Genomic DNA, 27,650 nt, shown 5'->3' on the forward strand with positions numbered 1-27,650 from the left:
TCTTCTTTGATTAGATATTCACAAACAGAAATGCTAAATACAAAAAGTAGTTTAAACAGTATGAACACCAGTCTGTCCAAATCACTGATTTTTATTTTATGATACTAAATGGGTTAAAAAAATATATCTATATAAGCTTTAGTGTTGAATGACTAAATTATAATTCATATTTCAACTGGTATAATTTAATTTAAAGGTTCTACTAAAATTGCATTTTTTCAAGTTGGTTGTTCTTATCAACTCATCTAAAAGGATAGGAAAAAAAAACCCAATCCTCTTATTTGACTTTCTTTTAGTACTTATGAAACTGGTTTACTAAAACTAAATAGCTGCCTATTACAAATGTAAATATTTAAGTACCTGAAGGAACTCTGGTATAAATCTTTACATGTGGGGCTTCATATCAGGTTAGTTTTAGAAAGAGAAAACGGCATGCTCAGGAAAATTTTAAGATAGGGACAGAAAGGAGGGAACTTAAGATCATAGCAAAGGCAAGATGTTAAGACAGATTAAACAGGAAACTAATTTTGCTTTAGCAAGTATAGAGAATAAGGAAGACTCAGATTTTGATTAATTGAAGTTCTAGAGAAAAGGAGATCAAATATTAAAAGAGAAGTCTAATAAATGAGAACTAAGTAATAAATAACAGAGGCTATCATAGAGGGAGAGAAATAAATCTAAAAGCCTAATGTAGCTCTAGTACATTAGAAACCCAAAGAAATAAATGAAAGTGTATATATAAAAAGTGAAATATATATATTTCAGTTGAGCATTACTCAACTGAAAGGATATATACTACTAGAGAAGTTTAAAAAATGAAATTGCAGAAAAAGAGTGTATGAGTTTGTGTATTTGTGTAAGTGTGCACACCTGCATATGCACCTGGGAACATGAGTGGTACTAGGGATTAGCTGCACGTAGATAGTTTAATTCTGCTCTTCCTCCTCTTTCATAAATGAGCATAAGAAAGAAAGTATTTTTATAGTATGACAAGTATTTGTCTTATATAAGTTATACCTGAAACAGACAAAAATTATGGGAGGTGGATACGAATCAACAGAAAAACTACTTTACAAACCTCTGATACTTCTCAACAGCATAAAAAAAATGTACAACTGACAAATCATTGTTGACAACTATGCCCAAGTACATTAAGTAAACTGACAGTATATAAAACTTTTAAACATTGATTGGTAAGGAATGTCCATTCTTCATTAAGTGGATAAGTAACATTTAATGCTATATATCTGGTAGTTACACTGACAAAACAGAACACTATTATGATCTAAGTTAATGGCCATGGACACAGGACTTAAGGATTTATGGCTATTGTGCTCTAATTTTCACAGAATACTTTAAAAACTTAAAATTTTATTACTTATTATTTTAACCAGTTTAGTGGTGACTAGCAATAACTTTCAAATCCACAGAAAAATCATAAACTTATCAATATTGGGATTTTTTACAGTTCTTACTATTAATTATTGCTAGCATTTCTTCTTATTTCAAATTAAGATTAGCAGAGATCTTAATTTGAAGCAGAAATCTTCATTTCACCTATTATTGCTTCCACATATTACTGCTGAGGTTGAGACCAATAAAGACTGGGAAAATTTAGACCAGTTTTTAAATACAAACTTTGTCTCTTTAACTAGTTTCTTCATATTAGCAAATATCTAAACACTACAGAACTTATTTTCTTTTATTCTTTTAAAAGATGAAATTTACATAATGTATAATTTCATCATAATATGATATTACTGAAAAATAGTTTTAAGAGTAGACAAAGGCAGTCATCCAAGTATAAATAAATAAAAAAATGGGGAGAAATCAGAATAAAATTATCAAAATACAATTTATTCCCTTTGTTTTTTCTTTTCCTTTCCAAATTTCCTTCCTTTCTTCAAATTATCTTTCTCAGTATAACATTATTGTGGCAGATAACCCTATCAAATCTCATTCCACTACTTTGTTACAGAACTCACATAAAATAAGCATCCAAATAAAAATCATTAAAACAGCCTTCTAAAGAACTACTTCTTGCCAATAAAACTAAATATAATGAAATAAGGTTTCTCTGCTGCACATTTAAAAATATATCATTTATGATACTATCAGGGGACAACATCTTCCATAATACAGTGAGAAAGAGACTACACATGTACATTCACAGGGGATAAAATCACTGACATACAGTATAATCAAACCCTATTTGGTTTGGTACTTTATTAATGTTGTAAAGATACTTAATTTTTTGTTGTTGTTGTTTGTTTGTTTTTAAATATCCATCAGGTTTGAAGTCTCGTGCATTAGGATATAAAGTATTTTTGTTCACAGAGTTAAATAAACTTTCTGATGTGTGTGCCCTACTATTTTTTACTTCAATTTCTATTAATTTTCCAGTTTATTTGTGAGAATACTGAGGCAAAAAAGCCAAAATTCAATTTTAGTGTCCTGAACTTAAAAGGGGGGAAAAACAAAAAACAAAAAACAAAAAAAGCAAAAATCAAACATCAACCCAATTACTAAAAAACCTAGATCCCTAGGCTACTCAGCTAAGCCAGAAAGCTTCAGTCATTTGTATTGAATGAAACTAATCTTTAATTCAACCTGTATCCGTCTGAAAACTTCTGAGATTGAACTAGTATTTCTAAAGATATACATGGGTCAAGAGTCCAAAAATAGTTTTCAAGTTGGGCAATGGCAAAAAATTCTGGAACACTCTTACTCGCCTTAAGCAAATCATATTTGATACCTGCTCATAACAATATAAACCCACCTGCCATGATGTCATCCAGCGTGTCATTGAGGGTCTGAGCAGGGCTGGCTACCATTAACCCTTGTTGTGTTTCTGTCAGAATTCCTTGCCCCAGCCCTGCCAACTGTGCTTGGCCCAGTACTGGCTGTCCAACTATCACTCCTTGCAGTTCTGTAAGATTTGCGATGGACCCTGGAGGCAAGGGACCTGCCGCCAGAGGCAAAGCTTGAGGCATCGCCAGAGGCTGGATTGGTGCAAAACCCATCTGAGCAGCAGTCTGCTGGGGTTCATCTTTAAGCAAAACAGGATCCACTTGCTGTAACCGTGCATAGTCTCCCTCGGAAAGCTGTTCTCCAACCCCAACAGGAGTCAGTAGTCCCAGGTGTTGGCAAGACTGTTGCTGTTGCTGCTGAAGTTGAATTCTTTGAGCTTTAACCTCTAGATACTGCTTTTTAAGCTGCTGCTGAGTTTTGAGTTGTAACTCTCGTTCTACTTTTTGTAGTTCCTCCAAAATCTTTTGTTTCTTCTGAATCTGTTCCTCCCTCGTTTTGTTCAGTTCCTCGATCTTCTCCTTGGTAAGTTGGTCAGCATGTGCCAGTTCCAAGGACTGCAGCTGTGCATTCTTTTCTATGGCTTCTTTTATCCTCTGTTCCAGTTCTGTTAACTTTCCCTGAGCCTCTTCTACAATGCTCTCTGGAGACTGATTGGTGATGTAACCCTGTACATCCTGGCTGTTTGCTGGCAAATGGCTGCTGGACTTTTGTTTAGAAGCAGCTGTGTGAAAAAGAAACCCCTCAGAAGTGCACATGAATGGCATCCTCATTACAGAGTTACTGTTGGGAGGTTTAGTGCCAACAGTTATGCACCAAGTTATCATATTCATAGAAGGTGAAAATGCACTTTTAAGGAGTTAAAAACAAGTCCACCTTCTTTATCATAAATATAAAATGTATGTATTTTATGTGCATAGACTAATCTTTGAAAATTAATTTCAGAATTTTAAAACTATCACATGGCTAAAAATTAGACAATAGAGGGATGCAGGTTTGTGGTATCTAAGTGGTGCAATTAAAGAAAAATCTAATTATGTGTAGATATTTCATATGGTCATAAAGATGTAAAAACTCATCATAAGAGCAGAAAAATAATGCTAAATTATTACGGTGCAGAGAAAACTTAGACCTCTACCTCAAGGTTTTTCCACATTTAATAGTCTGTGCCTTTTAAATACACACACATACACACACAGAGTGCCCCAAACCACTGAGAAGTATTAAGAAATTAAAATCCAACTAAAACATCTTTCTTTGATAGGGCCTATCATCTTCAAGACTGACAAAGGAAAGATATAAATTCAATATTCACACAGCTACCTGGCCAGTAGAGAATTGGAATTCAGTTTCTCTGGAAGAAAAGATGCTGGACTACGCCATCCACAGTTATCTTCTGACAGCCAGGTGAATAGACTGATCTGGCTACAGGTTTAGCAACCAATTGAAAAAAGTGCCAAGGCTCTAGGTTGGTAGAGTGATTGAAAAGAGCTGGTGGAAATACTTAGCATTCTTGTTGGAAAAAGAATATTGGTAGCCAAAACCAAAAAAAAAAAAAAAAAAAAAAAAATTGCATTGGTTCTTCAGGTTAAACTTAAAAAAAAAAAAAAATTTTTTTTTTTTTTTGACTCAAACTGGTAGGTATAATGTTTGGGGACATAACTTAAGAACATGCATGGTGTAACATCCACAAGTCAAATAGGGATCTCAGAATTCTAGAGAAATTAACATGTCTATCTGAAATAATTTTGAATTATTGGTTGAGAAAAGGTATCCCAGATATAAAAATCTATATTAAACCAGTTTCTTTAAAATAAATTTTAATTTTTGATCCAACTTGATTAATCTTTATACCTTATATCATTAGATATTTAAGTAATTTATAAAAATATCAACCAACTATACCCAGCTTGACATTTTACATGAATAAAAATTACTATTTATTAGAAGAAATCATGGATAATTAGAATTCCATTAAAAATGAGCATCTGAATTTCTCCTTCTAATTCTAGCATAGATTAGCTCTATTACTATCTTTTCTCCCAATAACATCTTTCTCATTGGTTAAAAAAAAAAAAAAAAAGACTCTGTATGCCAACTTCATAAAAATTTATTTTTTTATGGAAAAATAATTTTAAATGGCTAGAATTTTTGTAATCTTATTATCAAATAGACAACATGTAAGAACTGTCTTTAGAAGTATAACTGACCTTTATTCCTAATGGGAAGAGTGGTGGCAACATTGGCAGGTGGTTTATCAGGCTCCTGAGGTGGAACAACCATGGGCAGTGCTTGAACTGGTACACGCGGTGCCTAGGACAACAAACACTAAATTGATTATTTCACCTTTGCCTACATAATACATTAAGTAATATGCTAATGAAGAATAAGATAGAGATTTATTAAAAATATTTTTAACAAGTCATCTCAAGAACATATTTACTTAAAATATGCTAGAGTTCAACCATTGAGCTATACCTCCCAGCTCCTTTGACATTTTTCTAATGGGCTTTGAATTTAAGTTGCTGTTGTAACCTTCAGAAGAAATCAAAGCAAAATCACATCAATCTAGAATCTGAATATAACGCCAGATGTTCATTAATCATAAAAGATATAAAGAAAATTATATAATTTTAAAAATCTAGTTAAAATGAAACAATAAGCAAAAGAAAATAAAGGAGACACAATATAAAATGCTTTAGTTTTAAATCTTACCCTATTTAGGTCATGGGATGGGGGTGTTAACTGAGTGACATCTGGTGGAGGGGCGGAAAGCAAGTTATTAGGATAGTCCAAAAGATAGCAAACAACACTTGTGTGGCCACCTTTTGCAGCTTCTATCAACATAGTAGAGCCATCCTAAAAAGAAATCATATAGAGGGGGAAAAATAAGTTAGTTTACAGAATCATTTAAGAAAAAAAAGCTTACAAGTCCTGGCTACATTAAAATAATGCTTTTAGTAAGGAGCACTTCCTCTAATAAAACAAAACTAATACTCAGAATGGCATTATAAATACAACTTATACATTATAGTCTGTGGTGTACAAGTGAAGAATTAATTCAAAATCCAACCCAAAACACTTTAGTTACATACTTTTAAACGGTGGGTAGGGTCTGCCCCATGAGCCAAAAGTAGTTCCACCACTGCCAGATGACCCCCTGCACAAGCCAGGGACAGTACAGTATGGTCATTATTAGCTGTGGTTCTATTCACATTCGCTCCTAAAACAGAGAAGACATGAAAAATCACATTGATCAGAGTGTTTTGTTCTTAAAAATATGGTAAATTTAAAAATCATTAAGAGTAGATAGAATACAATAATGAAGCCCCACATACGCATTACCTAGCTTCAACAATTATAAACACAGGGCAACCTCATTTCATATAACCCCACATCAATTCTCTGCCACATTGAATTATTCTAAAGCAAATCCCAGACAAATATAATTTCATCCATACATATTCCAGTATGAACCAGTAAAATAAAACCAAAACAAGTAATACCCTCAGGGTAATTATCACATTAAAAAAATACAAAACTGTATTTACATTTTAAGTTCTTTTTTTTTTTTTTTTTAGGTCTTAGCAAATTTATTTTACATAGTTAAAAATATCCTAAAAGTACAAAATTCTCCAAGCTAACTATGAAATGTTACATAGATTTCCTTTAAAGTCTGGAATGAGATACTGATCTTTATCATAATTTTTAGTCATTGTTACAATGGAGTTCCTAGGCAGTAAAATAAAAAAACAGTTCAAATATATGAACATAAGAAGAAACAAAACTGTCATTCCTAAATTACATAAATCAGTAGGATCTACAGAAAAAAACTAAATGAGCATAGCTATAGAAGAAAATCCTGATCTTTGTTTACACAAGAACATCTTATTTTTTTTTCAAAATAAGTGCCTTTTATTTTTATTTATTTATTTTTAGAGAGAGAAAGAGAGAATTATTTATTTTAGTTTTCAGTGGACATCTTTGTTTGTATGTGGTGCTGAGGATCGATCTCCGGGCCTCAGGCATGCCAGGCGAGCTCTCTACCGCTTGAGCCACATCCCCAGCCCAACACACAAGAACATCTTAAATAAGATACCAAAAGCATGATCTTAAAGAGACAATTTTTGTTATTTGTATGTCATCAAAATTAGAAGATTCTGTTCTTTGTACCTTGTCTATTTATTATTTTAATGTCTTTCAAACAAAATATTTGCAAAGCATGAAGGAAAGGGTGAATAATTTGGATAATATCAAAACTAAAAACACATTTTGCAAGAAAAATTATAATAATGACCAGTAAGTGGAATTCAACTAATTATTGGAAAAATACAAACTAAATATAAATCAGTAGTATCTATTTGAGTATTAACTCTTTACACTATTAAGTGTAAAGATCGACAATTACAAACATTGATGAGGATGTGGAGTACTTCTAGAGAAATGAGAAATATACAAGTTAGAAAAATTTTGCAAAGGCCTGTAAATTTATACATACATTCTTTGGTAGAAAAGATGAGTGAAAAAAAATTAAGATAATCCACACTGCACTCTATGGGCTAAATATGTAAAGAACTAACAATAGAGTACCATCTTTTTTCTTTTTTAATTAGGAAATGTCTGAGAATAAAGACAGATATGTTTTCCACTCAAAGTCTATCTATTTATCTATTCCTGAGTTGGATTACTATAAGGAATTATGGCATATGGCAGAAACAAACTGAAATAATGTTAGTCAAACTCAACCAAAGAGGGTATAGTATTTATGTAATAATTCTATTCTTAAAAATACTGCAATAAACCTATCACAAATGTATGCTCAAAATGCCTAAAATGATTTGACCAGTCATTTATTGATTTTTTACCTTTAAACCATTACAAATTTATAGTTTATTTAATATGGCCATATAAACTTTGTTATCAATATGTACTCAAAAGTAAATCTTTAATCTCTTAAACAAAAAATGTGTTAAACTCTTCCTGAAAAACCAGAGCTTAGGTATAGTAAATAACTAAGAAATAATTTAAAGGAAATAACAACATGCTAATTTGGTCATTACAGTCTTTGGTATTCAAACTAGAATTACTGGCCATAAATTAAAATCTTCATGCATTTTGCCACCTTTCAACCTTGAACAATTTTTCTATGCTATATTTATAACCATTTCCCTATATTTTATAAAGAAGAAAACTTAGGCCCAAGTAAATATAAAGCAGAAAAGGGATTTGCCACAAATTTCTCAGTGGCAGAAACAAAAACCCATGTTTCAAGATAATACTAAGATGAACAAAATAAGTAACTCTCCTCCATATCATTCTATACCCTGAAAATGCTCCATATCCCTCAATCTCTAAATGCCTAAGGATATAGGTAGACATCTTTGGGGAAAAAAAACATGTGCTTTATATAAACTTACCTTTACTAATTAAGAACTGAACAGTACAAACATGACCGGCCCTTGCAGCTTTCATTAAAGGAGTTCTTCCACCTTCAGATTCATGCTCCTGTTTTGAAAAATGAACTTAATTAAAAAATAAACTAATTTCAAGATAAATACATTAAATATCATGAGAAAGAAATTAATAAAATATAATTTTAAATTTAAAAAATCACATATTAGAAACATGTTCCATAGAAATAATTTAAGAACTGGAATCTCTGGGCATGGTGGTGAGTTCCTATAATCCCAGCTACTTGGGAGAATGAAGCAGGAGGACTGAGGGTTCAATTCAGTGAGACTCATTCTCAGTTTAATTAAATTGAGGAAAAAAAAGGAAGCCCTGGAGTTACAGTCATGTGATGTTGACACCCTCATCAAAATCCATCTTGTAATTTCTGCTCTATTAAAAAAAAAAAAATGAAATCAAGCTGGGCACGGTGGTGCAAACCTATAATAAACCTAGTGGCTTGGGAGGCTGAGGCAAGAGATCACATATTTGAAGCAAACCTCAGCAAAAACAAGGTTTAGTGAGACGGTNCTTCAAAAAAAAAAAAAAAAAAAGAAACTGGAACAGTGTATGGCACTCTAGCACATAATTGGCATTATCATCATCCACTCAAGAAATATTTATTTTCTATTTTACCTTATATAAAAATTACAAAACTAATGATGATTTATTTCCAAAACCACCAATTATGTTACTAGAGCTTTCTGGAGAATACCAAAAAAGGATGAGAATCAATGGAGATCGCTGGGCAATTGAGAACAATAGAAAAGACATTTTCAGGTCTTCATTTGAAAAAAAAAAATCTTTTGACAGGATTTTATATTTGTTTATCATTCACAAAAGATGAAAAATTGATTTTTCTCCAGTCAATATGTACTTTGTTCTCCTTACCCTTTAACTAAACAAGTATTAAACCTTACAGTGCTGTATGTTTCATAGTTATTGTGGTAAGCTCTGGAAATAGAATTTCTAAGCTTAAGTGGCTCAAAGTCTAACAAGGACATGTTTATACAAAGGTAAAATAGAACTTACACATTAAACGTTTTGAATATATTCAGAATTAAAGAGGCCACAACAATAATCTAATTCAGCCCTTTTAGTAAATGAGAAAAGAGAAATTAAGTGTATTATTACAAGTTTTTGAAGTTAATTTCAACAGGCCTGTTTCTACTTGCATATGAATTTGTCATAAACTATGAACTACTACAGGAAATAACATTTGTCTGTTAATCTCAGAAAGTCAGTCCCATGAAAATATGCTTACATTTTAACCCAATCCTACTTTGTAATGTCTTATTCATACTTCACCACAGACTACACTGGAAGACTATCTATTTTGCCCCATATTAACGAACTTTGTTTTCTACTTTTCAGGCTATAGACTATGATCTCACTGTATTTTTTTTAACCGGACTATTTCTTTTGCTTCAACATTGCCACATCCTCTTTCTAAACTTTACCTAGTCCAAAATACAGGAAGTCAGATCCTCTAAGCTTAAACTTTCTGCACTTTACCTGTGTGACATCAATAAAGAATCTATCTTATAATGACATTACTATTTTATCCTTTCTTACTAAATTATAAACAACTTGGGAGGAAAATTATTTATTAAATACTTCATGCTTTTAGCACTTTTATTAATTAATAATGACCACTGTAGGCAAAATTTATTTTCTAAAGCTATAGAAATGTAGTTAAGTCATATCTGTATACCTTTTTACATCAAATTATAAACTTGGTGTTGTAATTACAAGCTTCTAAAAATAGAAAACACCTAAGGAAAAACTAATTTCTATTAACATTTCTAACACAAAAATTTTCTTTTTCTTTGGGGAATGAGGCATAGTGGATTGGACAGTCCTATTAGCAAGAACAGAGACTGGTATAGAAAAAAGACTGCCTACATGAGAAAAGGAATGGCAAACAAACAAACAAACAAATAAAATCCTTGAAGTAAAAATATATTTTCCTAGAATCTCCATATAGTTTTGAATTCTTTTTTTTTTTTTTTCTTGGTACTAGGGATTGAACTCAGGGGTATGAACCACTGAGCCACACCCCTGGCCCTATTTTGTATTTTATTTAGAGACACCGTCTCACTAAACCTTGTTTTTGCTGAGGTTTGCTTCAAATATGTGATCTCTTGCCTCAGCCTCCCAAGCCACTAGGTTTATTATAGGTTTGCACCACCGTGCCCAGCTTGATTTCATTTTTTTTTTTTTAATTTTAGTTGTAGATGGACACAATACCTTTATTTCATTTATTTATTTTTATATGCTACTGAGGATTGAACCCAGTGCATCACACATGCTAGGCAAGTGCTCTGCCACTGAGACACAACCCCAGCCCCTCTTGTCTTTTTAAATGAACATTTTAAAAAGTGACTTAGCTTACCAGATCTGCTCCTGCTTGAAGTAAGACATCTGCTACATCAGTATGACCATTTTCACAGGCATATGTTAGTGCTGTATCTCCTGTTGCTGTCGTTGCATGAACATTAGCTCCTGCAGCAGTGTTAACAAATAATACAAAAAACCAAAAGACATAAATGAACATAGAAATTTCTTATGGGTAAGCCATATCTCCTCAAATTAGACAAAATAACCTCATCCCCAAATGTTGGTAGAACCTTTAAAAGCAAAAAAGAAAAAAGACAATTACAAATAAAACTGCTTGAAATTAAAACTGCAGATACTTCATAAGATAGTAAATCATACAGCCTATATGTTTCACATGCTTAACTGAGGAAAAATTTTGTGAAGCACTTTATTAAATGATTAAAATAAATGATCCATCTAGAAATACTCTAAAAAAAGATAGTAAGGTGAATTACTCAGAATACACATACAAGAATATTACTTTGTCTTAAACATACAGTGTATTATAAACTAAAAAAGACTGGCATTATGACATTTTTACTTAAATAAATCATGTTTAAAAAAAAAGTTTTTCCAAAATGCAAAAATGCCTACCTGCAGCTAGTAAGTATTTAACTAACTCCAAATGACCCTCTTGAGCAGCTTCCATTAAAGGGGTAGAACACCCTAGCTCTATATCAGCTCCTGCTTTAATGAGAAAGTCAGCCACTTCCAGAAAGCCTCCACAGCAAGCTAGAGTCAAGGCAGTTTCTTGAGTTTCTTCTGTTTGTGCATTGATATTTGCTCCTAAAATAAAAATTTTAATAAATGACATTCATAAAACGTATTCCAGACATAAGCAAAACTTGGTTGTTGCCTAATAAACAAAATCTGATAAATGAACATGTATATTACTATTCTAAATAAGTGTTTATTCTCCTATTCATGAGGCAGTTAAAAATAAAGAAAACCATTAACTGTATTCAGAAGTCCATATTTAATGTACAGAGCTACAACAGTATTTTATTTAGCCAGAAAACATAAGTCATATGAGGACTCAGAAAAATAAGCTATATCTGCTCAAAAATGACTAACATTTAGTAAGCTCTTACTGTTTGCCAGGCAATATTCAAAGGATTTTATAAATTGTTTACGTATTACCAATAGCTCTATTTTACACCTAAGAAAATTGAGGTTAATTAGCTTCCGCAACATCACAACATTACTATCGTCACTATTATCGTCATAACCATAGTTAATGTTTAACAGGCACTACATAATAAACAGTGTTCTAAGAGTATGTTATATATACACATATTCATCTATACACATAAACATATATACATTTATATATGTTTACATATTTTTCCTCTGTGTCTCACCAACCTCACAGAAGAGAAAACTGAGGCACAGGAGGTTAAAAACTATCCAAAGTTACAAAATTGGCAGTGGAGTTGTGATTCAAACCTAAGAAGCCTGCTCCAAAACCTATACTTTCAAAATTCTAGCCAGTATTGCCTCAAAATATAAACAAGTTTTTAAAAAACTACCACCACTCCTAAATTTGTCCTGAATTTAACTTTACAAGGCAAACTAAACTTTACTATTAAAAAAACAAAATCAGGAAACAACTATAGATATGGGGGATTACTTTGAAATTTAATTTTAACACAATAAAGTGTTACAATTTTCCCAAAAAAGAAGTTTTCTATGTACTGAGGTACTTAACATCTGATGTACATTCTTTCTCTTCCTTATGGTGGAGTTTCCATATTATTCTACGAAACACTAGTTCCATAACATATATTAATAATTGTTCTGCTCCCCCCAAAATTCCCTCCATATATTAGCTTGAGTAATGTTGAATTTCATATTTCCTAACACACAAGTCTATGCAAACCCCAATTGTTTTTTTATTCACATAGTTTATGACTCTGAAAACTGTACCTCAAATTAGTCTATGTTTAATATGTATAGAAGTCATGTTTTAGACCAAATACTTTATCATTAAAATTAGGTAATAATCTCATTGTACATCTATAGAATGATAAAATATTCAAGTTCAATTTTACAAAATTATACTCATGTGTTACATATTTATGATTTAGTGTCTTGGCTGATATGGTTACCTTGGCCTAGAAGTAATGCCACCATTTCTTCATGTCCTTCACGAGCTGCTTCCATCAAAGGTGTATAACCTTCATCGTTGACCTCTTCCAGGCTAGCTCCTCTTTCAATAAGTAAAGCTGCAAGTTCCACATGCCCACCACATGCAGCCAAAGTCAATGGTGACTCAAACGAATCAGCAGGCATGTTCACTTGGGCACCACTGTCAAGAAGTAACCTGGCTACTTCAACATGGCCATCCTAATCATAATGCAATTAAAAAAATTTTATCAGAACCACTAAAAATCTTACAAATTTTGAAGACTTCTTAATTACTATACAATAAAGCTTGATGATCTCCATTCAAAGGAGAATAAATCCACAGAAGTAGGAATTAGCAGTGGAGGACATAAAACAAGTAAAAAAAATGATACCTTCCATCAAAGACTTATTAACCATTAGGAAAGAAAATAGTAATTAAATCAAACAATAGACTACTGTGATACCGTAGATAATATCACCACTGGGCCAAACAAATTTAAATGCTGAAGGATAAAGTTTAGAGAAGGAAAATAGGATTTTCATTAAAAAGAGTAAGCAAACTTATTTAGGTAGAAAAAGAAAACTGCAATACTTTTTGGAGGAATCTGGAAAGGATATATGATGTGTTAAGATGAACACAAAGTACACTTTGCTGTTCAATGTTTAAACACTAGTGAAAAAGTTATTATCTTTTGTCTTCTTTCTAGTCACTCTTTCACAGCTTATCTAATTACTGGCAACTTCAAAAATTTCCTTTTCCTTTCAATGAAAACTGCCCCCTTTTACATCATTAACATTTCATCTTCTTTTGCACTTGTCTTGCCCATTTTTGTCCATGTACTTGTCACATACAATTCTAATGTCTTATTATCATGGTTACTTTGCTATTTCCTCATTCCTGAATCCTCCCTGAAAAGTTCACTTCTACATTTGTGTTCAAGTCCAATTTAAAAACCTCAACTGTCAGTAAGTCTTCCAAATATCTGGCCCCTCCAAATACCTTTCATTTACTTATAATATTTACATCCAGGGAATGTAGGTTAGTCCTATAGAATATTCCATTTTAATTTCTTAATTGATACATAAGTTTTTTTCCCCCCTAGTGTAGGGTGGCAATATGATTAAATTTTCCTTATCAAGGGGAATTATTGTAACTGTTAATATTATTGGCATGTTTTATACACAAAAGCTCACTGAATCCTCTCAAAACAACCCCAGAGAAAGGTATTATCCTCGTTTTACAAATGAGGAACTCAAAATCTTCAAGGACAACTTGTTCAAAAGAATAATTCACTTAAGCAAACTCTAGAACTTGGACAAAAGGAAAAACAATAGAAAATCTGAGTCTTAAAATGATGGTACCTAATATTTTAAAAACAAGTAAATAAAACTTAACATCCTTTCAATAATCATTCTTAGATGAGAAGCTAAGATAAGAAACTTCAAATTCATTTGGGGTCTTTTTCTTTGACATGTCATCTTCAGAAATCCGTAATTTCACTCTAATCAATTTCTTTGTCTATCATAAACTAAGATACAAAAGTTTAAGGATACTATTATGACAAATTCCCAAGTACAAATGCTGAGAAGCAATTCCTAGTAAAGGATTCTATGGCTCAGGAAAAAAACATGACAAAAGAACAATTATGTGACACAAATAATACTCTTTTATTTTTTTCCTCTTTAATATCACTGACCAGCCTTTTAAAGTCATTTACGTGTCAACTATAAAACCAGATTAGAATTATGAGACAAATAAAATGCAGAAATATTGTAAAGTTTCAGAAAGTAAAAGAATAGCTCTGAAAACTATTAATTCAGATAGCCAGGGTTCTACTCAATAATAAGGTTATAATAAACAGAACTTTGTACACAAGGAAAAGGGACTTATTGTACACTAGGATCTGTGTTTCCCTATCTGGTATATATTTCATGTATGAAATTCACTAGACTTACCATGCAAGCCTCCATTAGAGCAGTGTGCATTTCATCTGTTTTATGTTCTTGATCTGCACCAGCTTCCAAAAGAAATCGCACCATCTCTAGGTGTCCTAAACCAAAAGTGAATAAAATTACTTAAAAATATTTCACTTAAAAAATGATTTGAAATCAGTTATATTTACATATTTACATTTATATAGTATTAAAATTATAAATATACTGCTAAAGTAAACTATAAGCCATCCTCAACTTTCAAAAACAAATTATATAAGTGCCCATGCTGCTCTACTCCTCACTTAAGTTTGCTGCCTAGAATTCCTTCTATACGTGTACAAAGATGCCATTTTCCAACATCCAGAATATCCTCTATATAACTTTTTATGAGCCGAGGCATGCTATAGTTATTTTATGTGTGCCATGGAATAAATTAGCTTTCATAAACTAGTACCCTGAGATGATCATCATTCAAGCTATTTCTATGAGGAAATGTTTTAAATTCTAATAACTCACAAACTTTTCAGGAACAGTCTTAAACACTGGAAGAGCACGAATAAAAATATTCTTGAAAATTTCTTTTAATTTACATTTATTCACTTAGAAAATAAATATATGCACAAATATACACATATTAATATAGTTTCAAATTAACCATATGATACAAACACATATACAGGAGTGGTTAAAAAATACACCACTAATGGTATTTTAGATACTATGCAAGGAAATATAGAAAAAGGTCCCCTTCCCTACTTTTATTTGCAATGATCTGTAATCAACTGTAATCAACTGGACTTGGGAAAGAAGAGACAGACAGTGGAGTCATAAGCAACATTTAAAAGTTACTTCAGTAAGTATAGCATCTGCCACATCTTGTTTTTGCGAACTATCAACACATCCCTTTTCTGTCATTCTTCCCACTGGAAGACCTATATCAAAGCTCAGTGACAGCCTGAATTCTATCTCTTTCCTGTCTCCTTGTCAATCTATGTCCCAGGAAACCTCAACAGAAAAAAGAAAGGGAAGGAAGTAGTAGAGATATACTCCACCAACTCAGTTCTCTACCCAGCTTCTAATCAAAGCCTGCAAGCCCCAGGCTTTGGAAAGTAGAATGGGGATACAAGCAAAGGGGAGAGGCAAAAATGGTTGGTTACTTGCAGTCTCAGTGAAATGCACAGAGTTCTGGGTTTAAAAGTATTTGTGAAAAGGGGAGAGAATAACCCAATCAGCCTGCTCCAAGGTTTAACTCTTCTACCCAGTGAAGACCAATCTTTGCCTAATTACCAAAGAGAGTTAGGGAAGTAAAGGACTTCAGCTGTGCTCCCTATCAGAAAATCTGTTAACATCAGTTATCAGAAGAACTTTAGATCAACTATATCTTTCAAATTTAACTTATATTTTACCCATTTATGTATTTAAAGCATTATTATGTTTTTAAAGTAAATTAATCCAAAATACATCACACAACCACAGCCACTCTTAAATAAAATAAAACAACATCAGGACCAGGACTAAGCTGAAGAAATTTAGGAGTAGGGTGTGAAATTTAAGAAGTCACCCACTCACAAGCTTGTGTAAGTGAAGGGTCAGCCCTTGAGACTTGAGTCCTTCCTTAAATCTTCTGCCTAATCTTCCAACAGCTTTTTCTTAATACATCAAAGCCAAGAACCAACCAATTGTTTTATGATACAAATATGGCACAGCTGCAGAAGGTATGGAGCACTGAACTGAATGTCTTTACAGACACAAAATAGATGGCATCTACTTTTTTTAAAGTTCCTTTAAAATAAAAAAAAAAAACACCTTACATTATAGTTATCTGTCATATATCTGTTATACATGTGGGAATCTGAGAAATGTCTGATTCTGTGGCTGTGGCATCTTTTCAAGCAATTGGCCTACCTAAAGGAGGGTATTTTCTGTATTACCAAAATTTTTAGTTTGGTCGGCATTTGAAATATCATGTACCCATTTTTGTATCAGGCAAAATATTCCCAACATGCAAAATCCTCTTAAAAGTAAAATTCATATTAAAATCAAATAACTGTTTCTGATAAAAACAATTAAATCAATTGATACTCATTTTATTGAAAATATTTGTAATATTGAGTCTATTTTTAAAAGTTTACATATTAAACAAACTCTCAAATACTTTAAATACTTAACATTTAATTAGTTACTATATACTATTATCATGTTGTCCTATTATTTGAATTTTAAAAAGGTTATATAAAATAACTAGTTTCACATGTTTAAAAATTTTGGTTCAAAAAAGGTCTATACTATACCTTTGTAACAAGCTAATGTAAGGGCACTCTCTTTAAATTCATTGGAATGCGTATTAATGCCAGCCCCATTTTCTAGCAGCAATCTGGCTACTTCCACATGTCCAGCACTTCCAGCTTCCATAAGAGGAGTATGACCATTTTCATTATGGTCCTCAATACTAGCACCGGATTCCAAGAGCACCTTTACAACATCTACATAGCCTCCAGCACAAGCATATGTAAGTGCTGTATTGCCTATTTTATTAAAGAAAAACAAAAATACGTTAACATAAAACACTAAAAGAAAACATCTGAATAAGAAGAACACAAAAAGGGAAAACTAGAATCATAATAAATATTGAATAATAGACATATATAATTCCTTTTTTTATTGAAATTTAATTTTCTCAAATTAATCCCCTATGCTACCTTTCCATGTAAAATAATATGTGAGGAAAATCACATACACTCATCAATATTGTAGAATTGTAAAATGACAGCAAATCTGCCCTGAAACTCATTATTCTTTCAAATGAGAAACATGCTTTTTAACAGTAATCCTAAAAATGTTTCATAAGCTTCTTTTTAATGAATTAATTATATATCTAAATTATTCATCCTAATATATCTTACACCATATTTCTTTTAATCACATAAATTTTTCACTTACAACTTCCAACACTAGTTAAAACCAGATTTAAAATTAAATTTAAATTTAAAATTAATTCTAATTTAAAATTAAAGTGATTTCAAAAACATTCTTTCCTGATGATAAAAAACCTCCCATGTCTGAGTAAAATACAAATTCCATGTAGACCTTCAAATTTATTTAAATAATCTAATAAAACTGAAATTTTTACACAGAGGAAATAAACAAAATGTATTTTCATATAATTTTAGAACTTCATAAATCTATTTGGGAAGAAAATGAGTTTAGGCTTAAGTTATGTCCTGATGGAACACAATTTTTCATTATACACCACCACCACCACCCCCTGCCAGGCTACAGTTTAGTAACAGTAGGGAATTCTTCCCAATTACCCTTTTTGTTCTCACCAGAAATACAGCAAACCAAGGTTTGAGACACATCACCCATACCTTTCCATTTTGCAAGATGATGGTCTTTCTAACTGAATCAGTGTTTCATCTAATCTAAAGGCCCTTTAAAAGGGTATGTAACAGCCCTCATAAAATGGAAGAAATTTCACTTAAAATATATTCTATTTAAACCTCTTAATCACTTTGAAAATATGTAACACTTCTAAAAAATACCAGAACTGTGAAAGCAACACTAATGATCACTTCCATGTGAAACATTTATTACCAAAGCATGCTACTGTTTAGCGAAACTTAAAAAGAAATACAACCTGTTGAAGACTGTGCATTGACATCGGCTTTATGAGCTAGCAGCAACTTCACAATTTTGACATGTCCTCCATTAGCAGCAGCCATTAAAGGTGTAATGTCACCTTTGATTCCCCTATCTTCCACATTTGCATGCATTGCCAACAAAACCTTAAGAAAAACAAAGTGTAATGAATATTAAAAATTATTTTATCAAATTTTTTGTTTTTATTTTCGTTTTGCAGTGTCAGGGATAGAATACAGGGCATCATTAAAAAAAAAAAAAACCTGAACACTAATATTTAACATTTATCTATTCATAAGTCGATAAACACACAAACTTTATCTAACAAAACTATACTGAAATAAACTTAATGGCTGAAAGCCAGCATGGACAACTTAGCAAGACTCTATCTCAAAATATTTCTTACTAAGTAGGCCAGATTAAAAAAAAAAAAAAAAAAAAAAGATTTATTTTGATGAGACAAACCTGTGCAAGCTCATAATAGCCAGCAGAACAAGCTAAACAAAGGAGGCTTTCCCCTTCCTCGGTGTGTTCATTTACGCTTCGCCCTTCAATGAGTAACTTCCGCACAGCATTTACATCTCCTTCTGAACAGGCTTCTGCCAAACTGCGGCTGTTAGGTGAAGAATATTGTAGGATTAGGAGATAACAATAAAAAAAAATTGTACAGTATAACTTGGTTTTTGATGTCACTCTTAATAACAGCTCTGTGAACAAGAATGATTATTTCAATAATCACAACAAATTTCATATCAGAAAGCTAAAAAATGGAGCTCACTGAACTTAAAATTTACACATAAAAGTCAATTATTTAAAATTAAAATTATTCTGATGGGTGTGGTGGCACACATCTGTAATCCTAGCAATTTGGGGAGGCCCAGGCAGGAGGATTCCAAGTTTGAGGCCAGCTGGGACAACTTAACAAGACTACCTCAAAATAAAAAATAAAAAAAGGTCTAAGGATATAGTTTGGTGGTATATTTGATTGAACCTGAGTTCAATCATCAATACAAAAAGAAAAAAGCCAAAAAAAAATAAACAGAAAGTCAAATATTCTAAAATGTTTTCAGTTATTCAACGCAAAGATAATGTCTATCTAATTTAACTTACTTTAAGTGGAAAAATAACTAAAATTTGAAGATTAAATTCTATAGAAAATCTTGTTGGGCACAGTGGCACATGACTGTAATCCCAGTGGTGTGGGAGGCTGAGGCAGGAGGATCATGAATTCAAAACCAATCTCAGCAACTTAATGAGGCACTTAGCAACTCAGGGAGACTCTGTCTCTACATAAAATATATAAACAAAAAATTGGAGATATGGCTCAGTGGTTAAGCACCCCTGGGTTCAATCCCTATACCAAAAACAAAAGCCAAGATTCTATAGAAATCTCACACAACGTACAAGCTATAATCATACTCCACTTTGTTTGGTCCCTATATAAATTTCATGAAACTTTACCCCCCTCAAAAACGTAAAATGGACAAAATGTGCACTATTTATAAAGACAAGGTCCCTTGATCAGGTAAATGGAACCCAAACAAAAAAAAAATGGAGGCATGTTATATTAATAAAATAAATGATAATGAATCTTTTGGGAGTATATTTACTTATATAATCATATTTCAGGCAAAGTTTCCAAAAAATAGAGTCAAGGAAAAAACTGGATTCAAGTACAAGGAATGGAAAAATGGAACAACAGAAAATAAGACTAAGAGAAAAGTTTTTGCCCTTTAAGCCTTCTAAAAGAATTTATATTAGACATTCTTTTTACTTCTAAATGAAAATACAGGGCCTGTAGTATTAACTTTATTTCAAATATAACTCAATTCATACATCATCCTCTAAAACATGGCCTTGTCACTTCAGTTACTAAAGCCACTCATGGATAATCACTCTCTTTTCTCCACTGTTTGCTATTCAGGAACATCATGATAAAGCTTCTCATCTTTCACCTTTGCTCTACAGACTCTTTTTAAAAAGGCAAAGGTAAAGGACAAGTACTTTAAAGGGAATTAGAACATACCACTTCTCTGCTCAGAATCCTGTAATCTCACTCACAGTAAAAACTAAAATCCTCTGCTCAGAATCCTGTAATCTCACTCACAGTAAAAACTAAAATCCTGGATCTGACCAGTGGCAGGATACCATGATCCTTCTCCCTTTTACACTGGCTCTATCTCCTCCTTCTCACAATTTTTCTTCCCACTATAGCCACAGTGGTCTTACTATTCATCAAATGTACTAAACAAGCACCAACCTCAAAATATTTCCATTTGCTGTCCCCTCTGCCAAGACAGCTCCTCTTTCAGACACAGATGACTCCTTTACCCATTTCAGGTCTTTGCTAAAAAAGTCATGGGAGGGCTGGGGCTCCAGCTCAGTTGGTAAAGCACTTGCCTAGCATGTGTGAGGCACTGGGCTTGATCCTCAGCACCACATAAAAAATAAAATAAGGGTATTGTGTCAATCTACTATAAAAAAAAAAAAAAGCCACAGGAGTTTCCTTGACACTCTCCCCCAAATTAAAAATGCAACATGACTTCCAAACCAAATACTACTCTGGCACTTCCCCATTAGATTGTTTCTTTTTTTTTAACCCACAGTTCTTATCAATGTATGCTATACTATATTATATTACTTCATTTCTGGTCAATTGGATTTTCTCCTTACCCAAGTCAAAGTTTCAAACAGTGCTCAACAAATTTGCCTCTTAAAGTCTCTTAATTTCCCACTTCATTGGACAATGAAAGTACCCACACCTACATTTTTACTTTTAAACAAGTTAGGACAAATCCTTCCCACAATATGCTTCTTGTACAAAAACATCTTTTCTCTCTTTCAAGGTATTATCTCTCACTTTTTTTTTTTAATGCATATTCCTCTTCTACCAGAATCTGTCTTTTCATTTAATATCCACATGTATGCTAACTACCTTGTAGGATCTACTCTAGCAATAGGTGAACTTCAGAACTTCGAACAAGGACCATATTAAATCTGGCACAGGGCATCATACTTAACATAAAAATTGGCACACAACATTCACTGCATTTAACTACATCATATTTCTCAAGCTCTGAATAAATAAGATTATTACAAACATGCTTTATTGTTTCAGTTTAACTAGACTTGTGTATTTTCAAGGTATTTTTAATTTTCAACAGTCTCAGCAGGCATCTCATTAAAAATATTTAGACATTATCAATAATATTTTAGGCTAGTAGAACTGAATATTAACTAGCAATAGAACCCAATGTCAAGTAAAGAAAGTCTATCTAGAAAAATGGTAAATTAATAAAAAATGCAAAAATCTAGGTAATGACTAACAGAGTTAATATAAAAACAAATTCATACACCTCAATTCTATATAAGCTCATTTATGCTCTCAGGAGATACTGCATAAAAACACTACCAAACAATTATTTTAAGATGGTTTTTAAATGCTATTGTTTTCTTTCTGAACCCACGTATACAAACAAACACACACATATATACACAAAAATGAGCATGCCTTAATGACATGTTGGTCAACAATGGTCTGTACATATACAATAGTGATCACATAAGATTATCACCTACAAAAGTACTACCTGTCTTAATTCAACAAGCACACTCTATAATGCTCACACAACAATAAAATAACCTACCAATACATTTCTCAGAATATATTCCCATTGTTATGTGAGGCAGGACTATAATAGAATACTCCCATTTTTTCAATTGCTAAAGTAGGCAAAATAGCTTTATTTTAGAGGGGGAAAAATGTCACTGGGGACTGAAAAAATAAAATATCAATGATTATTGTCAAAAGTCACTTCCTTAAGAGTTTATATATACATTTATACACACACAATTGTGTTTACATATGAGATGGTGTGATTTTTATGGCCTATCATCATCAGGAAATCTTAGAACACCATGTCACAAAATATTTACTGAGCCCTTCCTTACTAACTCTAAAGTACTATGTACAAAAAATTATAAGAAATTTAAAAATTAGGTCCCTTGGATTTTCATTTACATTATGAGAACTAGAGCTGCTACTTTTTATAAAACACAGTAAGACAAATGAAATCATGTCCTTCAAACTGGTTGGAACTATGCACATGAACTAAAAGATGGTATGACTAATTGGGAAGAATTTACTTCTTTTTCACATAAAAAGAAAACAAAACTTTATGCAAAAATTTTCTTTTTAATATCATTGACTAAGAAATTGGTCTTTCAGTAACACAAACACTGCTGCTCTGCCATGTGTCACCTATTTGATCTTGATCAAGTTATTCATCTTTTTCAGCTTTTGATTTACAAAATGGCAGTAAAATTTATAATGTATAAGGTTTTTTTGTTAAGTGATTAGCACAGTGTCAAATACAAAATAACTGCACAATAATTTAGTCATTTTTATTATTAAGAAAATGATTCTTATACTGATCATGGCAAGAAAGTACTTACTTGTCCGACTGCCCTGCATTTGCTGTGCTTTCAGCTCTCATACGGGTAAGTGCAGCAGCAGCTTCATCCAACGCACAACTAACAGAGGACGTCAACCTCCGAAGAACTTCAGGATCTGCAAAGGCTTTACCATCAGCCGTGGATAATTTGCCTATTCCTATTATATCATTTCACACCAAAATGGATATACCCAAAAGGAGAAACAAAGCAAAGTTCATGTTACTTAAATCTATATATGTTAAAAAATAAAAATCTCCAAATGGTACAGCGGCCATATATATTATCTCACTAAGATATGGGAAAAAACTCCTCAAATTTTCTAAACATCTTAATCTTCCCATGTGACTCATAACTATGTGATCCTATCACTCCCTCAATGTCTGATATGGGTCATTAGCCTATGCTGGGGTAACCAGAAGTTCTCAGAAGTCTTGTCATGGCTTTGGAAAAGAAACCTATGTTCAAAGATTGCTAAATTAGAAAGGTATGAGTCAAGCACTATTTAGCTACTTTTATCACCACATACAGAAAAAAAACCATCCAAAATAAAGTCAACAAAGAGGAGAGTAGAAAAACAGAAAGGAGAAACCATCCTGAAAAAGTTATTTTTGATGCACTGACGACAGTAGCAACAGTACCATCCCTTATTTTTGGTAAATGTCCACTTTTGCTCAAGTATATTTAGCTGGCCTATCACTTGTAAAAAAAAAAAAAAAGTGACCTAATAATAAATACATTTTAGACTATAAGCTATATATGAGTATTTCTTATTTCAAATTATATCTACTTACTACATATACTTACTAAATATAAGTATATAAAATTACCATTCTAAAAGTCATTCAGAATAGCAAAAAAGAAAAAGAAATTCAAAAGCAGAAATGGTCAGTGACCTTTTAAATGAAACATCATGTATTTCATTTCTAGATATTCCTGTAAAGAAAGCTTATCTCTAACCATTATAATTCAGTGGTTCTTAATCGAGGCACTGAATCACCTGTGGTACTTTTCAAAAATATAGGTTTTAAGCTCTCCTTCATCTGCAGATCTTTTGCAGTAGTAGAGGGCTGGGGATGTGGCTCAAGCGGTAATGCGCTCGCCTGGCATGCATGGGGTGCTGGGTTCAATCCTCAGCACCACATAAAAATAAAATAAAGATGTTGTGTCCACCGAAAACTGAAAAATAAATATTAAAAAATTCTTTCTCTCGGGCTGGGGATGTGGCTCAAGCGGTAGCGCACTCGCCTGGCATTCGTGCGGCCTGGGTTCAATCCTCAGCACTACATACAAACAAAGATGTTGTGTCTGACAAAAAAAAAAAAAACCTAAAAAGTAAATATATATAAAAAAAAATTCTCTCTCTCTCAGTAGTAGAAAGTAAGGCATAGGCAGTCACATATTAAAAGCAATTCTGATGTATAGTCAAGATCAACAGTCTTTAATATCTAATATTATGATGGATATTATTGAACCCTGCTACTCAAATATGTGGTCCATTGAATAGAAGCATTGCCATCACTTGTGAGCTTGTCAAAAATTCAGAATCTCAGACCTCAAGCTTCACTGATCTAAAACCTATATTTTTAAAAAGATCTTCAAGTGACTCACATGCAAATCGAAGCTTAAGAGACATCAACACAGGTTTTAGAACAATGGCAGAAACAAAAAGTTCATTTGGTAATAAAAATATCTACACAAATATATTTTGTAACAGTAAAGGGGGCACAATAAATGTAAGTTTGGGTTTAAAGTTTATAGAAGAAAACTTTATTTTCTTTCTTAAAAAATCTAAGATATCAAGTATTATATCTTGTAAGATCAAAGGTAATCTGGCAAGAAGCCTCTATGATTTAGCTATAACAAGATGTTCACAGAAGTCAAATTTCATACCCACTAATCAAGATGTGCAAAAGATAAAAACAGTCTTATGCTGGGAAGACTGATAATTTACCATATAATTTGTTGAATCTGCTACAATTATATTTATCCAGATATCATCTTTATTTGTCAAAAGAATATTATGGCACCACTAAGTTCAAGGTCACAGATTTCCATGTAAGAGAATTAGTTTGAATTTTGCACCCAACCCAGATCAACTATATAACAAATATTTGTCAGTGATAGCAAAGGAAGTAAGCAAGATGATAAATATTTATCAAAAGACTTTATAATAAATCTTTATGAACATCTCATGCATTCACAGATTATTCTAGTACTAAATAGGAAATAAGATATAGATGATAATAACCTTTTGAATAGGAAGTCATCAAAAATTAATCATACTAGTTATTCTGCATTATAATGATCCTTTTTTTCTAGTTATAGTAATCAGCACCAATCAAAAACCAGAGGAAGAACAAGATGACCACATTTATTCTTTCCAACTTCTGACATTTAAACAAGTGAACAAAAGAATCACAAAACTTAAGAAGGCACATTAAAATATCTAGATTTCTGATTTTAACATAAGGGAGTAAAAAATAATTGTTTATCCCTCTTAAAATAATTTTTAAAAGAGGAGTGGAATGCAACAGAAACTCGATCCTTGAAAAAACTAAGGAATAGTTTTAAATCTAAAAAACATTTATTTATGAAGGCAAATTAGGAGACGTAACTGATTTAACAACAGAATAAGAAAAACTTAACAAGAGAGAAACAAGGTGATCACCCTAATAAGACTTAAGAATTAAAGGTACCAGACACAGCGGTAAGGCTTTGTTTGTAAAACATTAAAAGTGGTTTAACAATTGTGCTGAGTAAATGAACACAAGTGTCCATCTCCAAACTGAACCATAAAGGTTTAGGACTAGGTCTAGAACCAGAAAGCTCTAGGACTAGAGGAAAAGGAAATAAAGAACTAAATGGAAAATGAAGAATAAGTGAACATCTATATGATGAGCAGTGAAATTCTCAGTCCTCTTACACTTTCTCAGTACCCATAATCCTAAAAATTATCACGTATGTTTTTCGAAAAACTGGACACAAAGAAAAGATCTAAAGATACCAATATTTGATGTGCTCACAAATAAATGAAAGATCTCTGTGTAATCAGTGCTAAGTATTCTCAAATGTTCCTTACATTACCTACCCCTGGCATACATAGCTTACACAATTCTTGTGATATTGAATTTGATACATTTTATTCCCATGATTAAATTATGTTACAGGGCACAGTTGATCTGAAGACAGATTGCCCTGGTGGGCCAAACCAATCATACAAGCTCATAAAAGGCAGAGATTTCTTTGGCTGGTTAGAAATATAGAAATCAAAAATTTGGGGAATAAAAAAATTCTGCATGCCACTCTTTGCATAAAGACCATCATGTATCAAGGAATGTGGGCATGCTCAAGGGTAGTGAGAAGAGTCCCAGCTAATACAGACCATGAGAGTGGAATCTCAGTTCTACACCTGGAAAGAAGTGAATTCTGCTACTGATAACAATGAAATGGGAAGTGAACTTTCTCCCAAAGCAACAGATGACAACTCGCACAGGCAATTTCAGCCCAGTGAGACCTTAAACAAGAGAAACATGGAAGAAACTAAGAGATAATAAATGAATGCCATGTCACACAGCCATGTTTTAAATGAATTGTTATACTACAACAGGAAACCAATACATGCATTATAGTAAAGCATGTGAATTGGGAAAACATTTGTAAAGTTTCTAATTTATCTTTTTATGTCACTGCTATTGACTACAAATAAAGTGATCACCAGACATTTGAGGGAAATTCTGAATGTAAAAAAAACCAAGAGTATTCCAAAGAAGATCAAAATTTTAAAATGACATAAATTCTCAAGCTTTGAAAAAGGAATAGGGAAAATTGGCACAGATTTGGAAAAATCATAAATAAATGTGCCATCAAACTTTTCAAAAAGCAACACCAGAAAGAAGACAATAAGGGTGTAGAAGCTTCTAAAGTCTGAAGGAAAATTATTTTTATACTGGAATTCTGTATATAATCAAACTATTAAGTATGAGATTAGTAAGAAAGACATTTTCAGACAGGTCTCAAATATTTTTACCTCCCACGCATCCTTTCTCAAATAAAGCTTTAGATACTTAAACCTTATTTAATATCAACATTACAAAAAGAGGAAAAGCAGACAGTACCTGTGTGATACATAGGAAATATACAGCACCATGAAAGATTATTCTTGCCAAAAACAAAATAAACTGGAATTAATAAAATATCTGGATCTGAATTCTGATTTATGGTAACTTTAACTCAGAGGAATGACAAAATCCATATAGTGGCCCAAATAACTGCTGCTTCAACAACAGAAAAAAAGGACAAATATAATTAAATACATTTAGAAAAAATAATACTTTAAAATAGGATAACCTTATTTGGATCCCAATTCAAACAAATCAATTGTAAAAACAAGCAAAAATGGATAAACATGAAACCATACTGCCCATACAGTAGTTACTGAAAATGGATGACAATGGAGATACAGAGAGCTTATTATGCTATTCTAAGCTTTTGTTTGAAAATTTTTATTACTAGGAAGGAAAAGAAGAAGGGAGACGAGAAGTGAAAAACAAGATAAATGAGGAAGAAAGGGGGCAAAAGGAGGCTAGTTTGTTAGCAACTGTAATGAAAAAATGAGAATATAAAAACAAGAATAGTGAAGCAACTACTAGCGTCCCATAAAGAGGCACTCTATCTCCAAAAGTCAGCTATCAATTGAAATCTATTTTCATCTTTGAACTTGGTTCTGCCTCTAGGGTCAACAGAAAACAAACATCCCTATTCTATTAATTAGTCTTTTAAGCATTTAAAGTGTAGTTTATTCAACCTAAGGCTTTTACTCATGACATATTTTCAAATAATTTCATAATTCTAATTTCTAT

General features: G+C 32.2%; 1 protein-coding gene across 1 annotated transcript in view; it reads right to left on the reverse strand.

Annotated features, from left to right (window-relative positions):
• Window positions 1-27,650, reverse strand: part of Ankrd17 (ankyrin repeat domain 17) — a 117,299-nt gene that overhangs the window by 48,920 nt on the left and 40,729 nt on the right. The window contains exons 3-15 of the mRNA XM_048785747.1: window positions 22,792-22,948; window positions 18,802-18,949; window positions 18,335-18,482; window positions 16,989-17,222; window positions 14,719-14,813; window positions 12,744-12,981; window positions 11,230-11,421; window positions 10,652-10,761; window positions 8,226-8,313; window positions 5,904-6,031; window positions 5,524-5,667; window positions 5,019-5,121; window positions 2,780-3,532 (exon numbers count right to left, since the gene is read on the reverse strand). Of these exons, the coding sequence (XP_048641704.1) occupies window positions 2,780-3,532; window positions 5,019-5,121; window positions 5,524-5,667; window positions 5,904-6,031; window positions 8,226-8,313; window positions 10,652-10,761; window positions 11,230-11,421; window positions 12,744-12,981; window positions 14,719-14,813; window positions 16,989-17,222; window positions 18,335-18,482; window positions 18,802-18,949; window positions 22,792-22,948 (2,538 nt within the window). The remainder of the gene's footprint in view (window positions 1-2,779; window positions 3,533-5,018; window positions 5,122-5,523; window positions 5,668-5,903; window positions 6,032-8,225; window positions 8,314-10,651; window positions 10,762-11,229; window positions 11,422-12,743; window positions 12,982-14,718; window positions 14,814-16,988; window positions 17,223-18,334; window positions 18,483-18,801; window positions 18,950-22,791; window positions 22,949-27,650) is intronic.

The sequence above is a fragment of the Marmota marmota genome, unplaced genomic scaffold (genome assembly GCF_001458135.2).
Source record: "Marmota marmota marmota unplaced genomic scaffold, marMar, whole genome shotgun sequence".
Taxonomy (NCBI): domain Eukaryota; kingdom Metazoa; phylum Chordata; class Mammalia; order Rodentia; family Sciuridae; genus Marmota; species Marmota marmota.